Source organism: Pithys albifrons, chromosome 20 (assembly GCF_047495875.1).
Source record: "Pithys albifrons albifrons isolate INPA30051 chromosome 20, PitAlb_v1, whole genome shotgun sequence".
Classification (NCBI taxonomy): domain Eukaryota; kingdom Metazoa; phylum Chordata; class Aves; order Passeriformes; family Thamnophilidae; genus Pithys; species Pithys albifrons.
Genome location: NC_092477.1, coordinates 4,175,811 through 4,178,240, shown reverse-complemented (window position 1 = coordinate 4,178,240; position 2,430 = coordinate 4,175,811). Strand labels below are relative to the sequence as shown.

The following is a 2,430-nucleotide window of genomic DNA, read 5'->3' as shown; positions in this document are numbered from 1 at the left end:
TCCCGTGTAGGGCCAGGAGCTCACTCTGCCCTGAGCTGGTGGCCGAGGGACAGAATCACAGTGAGGGTCTGAACTCCTCGGACTGTCCGGAGCTCCTGGGAGAGGGTGGGAAAACCATCACCCCCATCCTCCGCCTCTCCCTGCTCCGGGTACCGCCCGTGACCGCCCCTGCGAGGGGAGAGCTGCCCATCCCCGCCAGCCCCCCAGGAGCAACCGAATCCCACCGAGACCCCTGCGCAGCCTTCCCACGGCACCCCCACCAGCCGTGAGAGCGGCGGGAGGGGCGGGATGAGGGGCAGGAGCGGGATGAGGGACGGGAGCGGGATGAGAGGAGGGAGCGGGATGCGGGGCAGGAGCGGGATGAGGGGCAGGAGCGGGATGCGGAGCAGGAGCGGGATGAGGGACGGGAGCGGGATGAGAGGAGGGAGCGGCATGCGGGGCAGGAGCGGGATGAGGGATCCGGGACAGGAGCGGGATGAGGGGAGGGAGTGGGATGCGGAGCAGCAGCGGGATGAGAGGAGGGAGCGGGATACGGGGCAGGAGCGGGATGAGGGGCAGGAGCGGGGTGTGGGGCAGGAGCGGGATGAAAGGAGGGAGCGGGATGCGGGGCAGGAGCGGGATGAAGGACAGGAGCGGGATGAGGGGCAGGAGCGGGATGCGGGACAGCAGCGGGATGCGGGGCAGCAGCGGGATGCGGGGCAGGAGCGGGATGAAAGGAGGGAGCGGGATGCGGGGCAGGAGCGGGATGAAGGACAGGAGCGGGATGAGGGGCAGGAGCGGGATGCGGGACAGCAGCGGGATGCGGGGCAGCAGCGGGATGCGGGGCAGGAGCGGGATGCGGGACAGCAGCGGGATGCGGGGCAGCAGAGGGCTGAGGGGCAGCAGAGGGCTGAGGGGCAGCAGTGGGATGCGGGGCAGGAGCGGGATGAGGGACGGGAGCGGGATGCGGGGCTGCAGCGGGATGCAGGGCAGGAGCGGGATGAGAGGCAGGAGCGGGATGAGGGGCAGCAGAGGGCTGAGGGGCAGCAGTGGGATGCGGGGCAGGAGCGGGATGAGGGACGGGAGCGGGATGCGGGGCAGGAGCGGGATGAGGGACGGGAGCGGGATGCGGGGCAGGAGCCGGGTGGGTCTCGAGCCGCTCGCCGCATCCTTGGGAGTTTTCTGGGGCTCCAGCGCCCTCTGCTCCGGCACGGACAGAAGTGAAGCTCCGCTCCCCCCATGCGGGGCTGTGGGGCAGGGGCTGTGAGTGCCACCCACCCGAACCCACGGGCGGGAGCGGCTACCAACGCTCCGCGCTCGGGTGTCACCGTGGTTGTCACCTCGGGCTCTCCCGGCACCCAGCAGAGCCACTCCATCAATTCAGAGCGTTTCTGGCTATGAAAGGCTAATTATTGGCAAGGACAGTTGCCGGGGGAAGTGTCCTCCCCACGCCCGGGGGCATCTTCTGGGCACCAGGAGCATCTGTGCTGTCAGCCCTGCCCGTGGCTCCCTCAGGAGCTGGAGGCGCTGCCAGTGCCGTGTGGCAGCTCCTCCACCCCCGGCACGGGCACACGCGGCAGCTTCAGGCATCTCTGCACACACTTGGTCCCTCTCTGCCCATGCCCAGCAGCCCCGGGAACGGGCAGGAGCAGAGCCCACTGTCCACCACGATGCCAGAGCCCTGCCAGCACTCCCATCCCTGCAGAGGGTCCAGCCTCCCCACCACGACCTGGATGATCCTCCTTCCCCAAGCTGGGCACTGTTTGAAGCTGGTCCATGTGACAGAGGAATGCTCCTGGGGCACAGAGCCACCCCTGGAGCTCCACACCACAAACCCCAGTCTGTCAGCAGAGGGAAGCTGCTCACATTCCTTCAGAACATCTCCCATCTGAGCTTCTCCAAGCAGCAAATCAGCCCTGCTCTGTTCCCTCTTGAGAGAGGAGAGGGGTGACTTTGTCCCGTGGTGGGTCCTTCCAGTCATTCTTAGGGATGAGGGCAGGATTTTCATCCACATGCTGGTTTGCAGCTCTGGAACCTGCTGGAGGCAACTGGGACGTCATGGGCCAAACTAGACATTTCTAAAATCTTTAAGGAAAGAGTTTAGCTCTTTTGGAAGCAGCTCTGAAATGCAGGTGGGTGAAGACTCTTACTCAGGGACACCTGGACATCTCTACCCAAAGCTGCACATCCCCTGCCCAGCTGCTGCCAAACCTTGGGGTCACCTCAACTCTTTAAGGCTCCAGCTTGGGGTCACCTCAACTCTTTAAGACTTCAAGTTTCCACCAGAACATTTTCTACAGCTCTAAACACCCACCTGAAACCACCCAAGCACTTGCAAGGCCAAGAGAATAAGCCCAATGCTCCCATTTACACCCAGCAAGTGTCATGGATCAGGGTCTTCCTCCCTCATGGGAGGTCCTGGTGCTCTTATCCCTGGGGTACTGTAAAACA

The 2,430-nt window shown here is 64.7% G+C and overlaps 1 protein-coding gene across 1 annotated transcript; it reads left to right on the top strand.

Moving 5' to 3' along the window:
- Positions 1 to 432: 432 nt before the first annotated feature.
- Positions 433 to 1,203, top strand: LOC139681362 (octapeptide-repeat protein T2-like). The gene has a single exon (XM_071574711.1). It carries the CDS (start codon positions 433 to 435, stop codon positions 1,201 to 1,203), a length of 771 nt encoding a protein of 256 aa, XP_071430812.1.
- The last annotated feature ends 1,227 nt before the right edge of the window (positions 1,204 to 2,430 follow it).

What these genes read in the sequence shown, in the direction of transcription:
- LOC139681362 (XM_071574711.1), top strand. Translation starts at nt 433, where the DNA reads ATGCGGGGCAGGAGCGGGATGAGGGATCCGGGACAGGAGCGGGATGAG.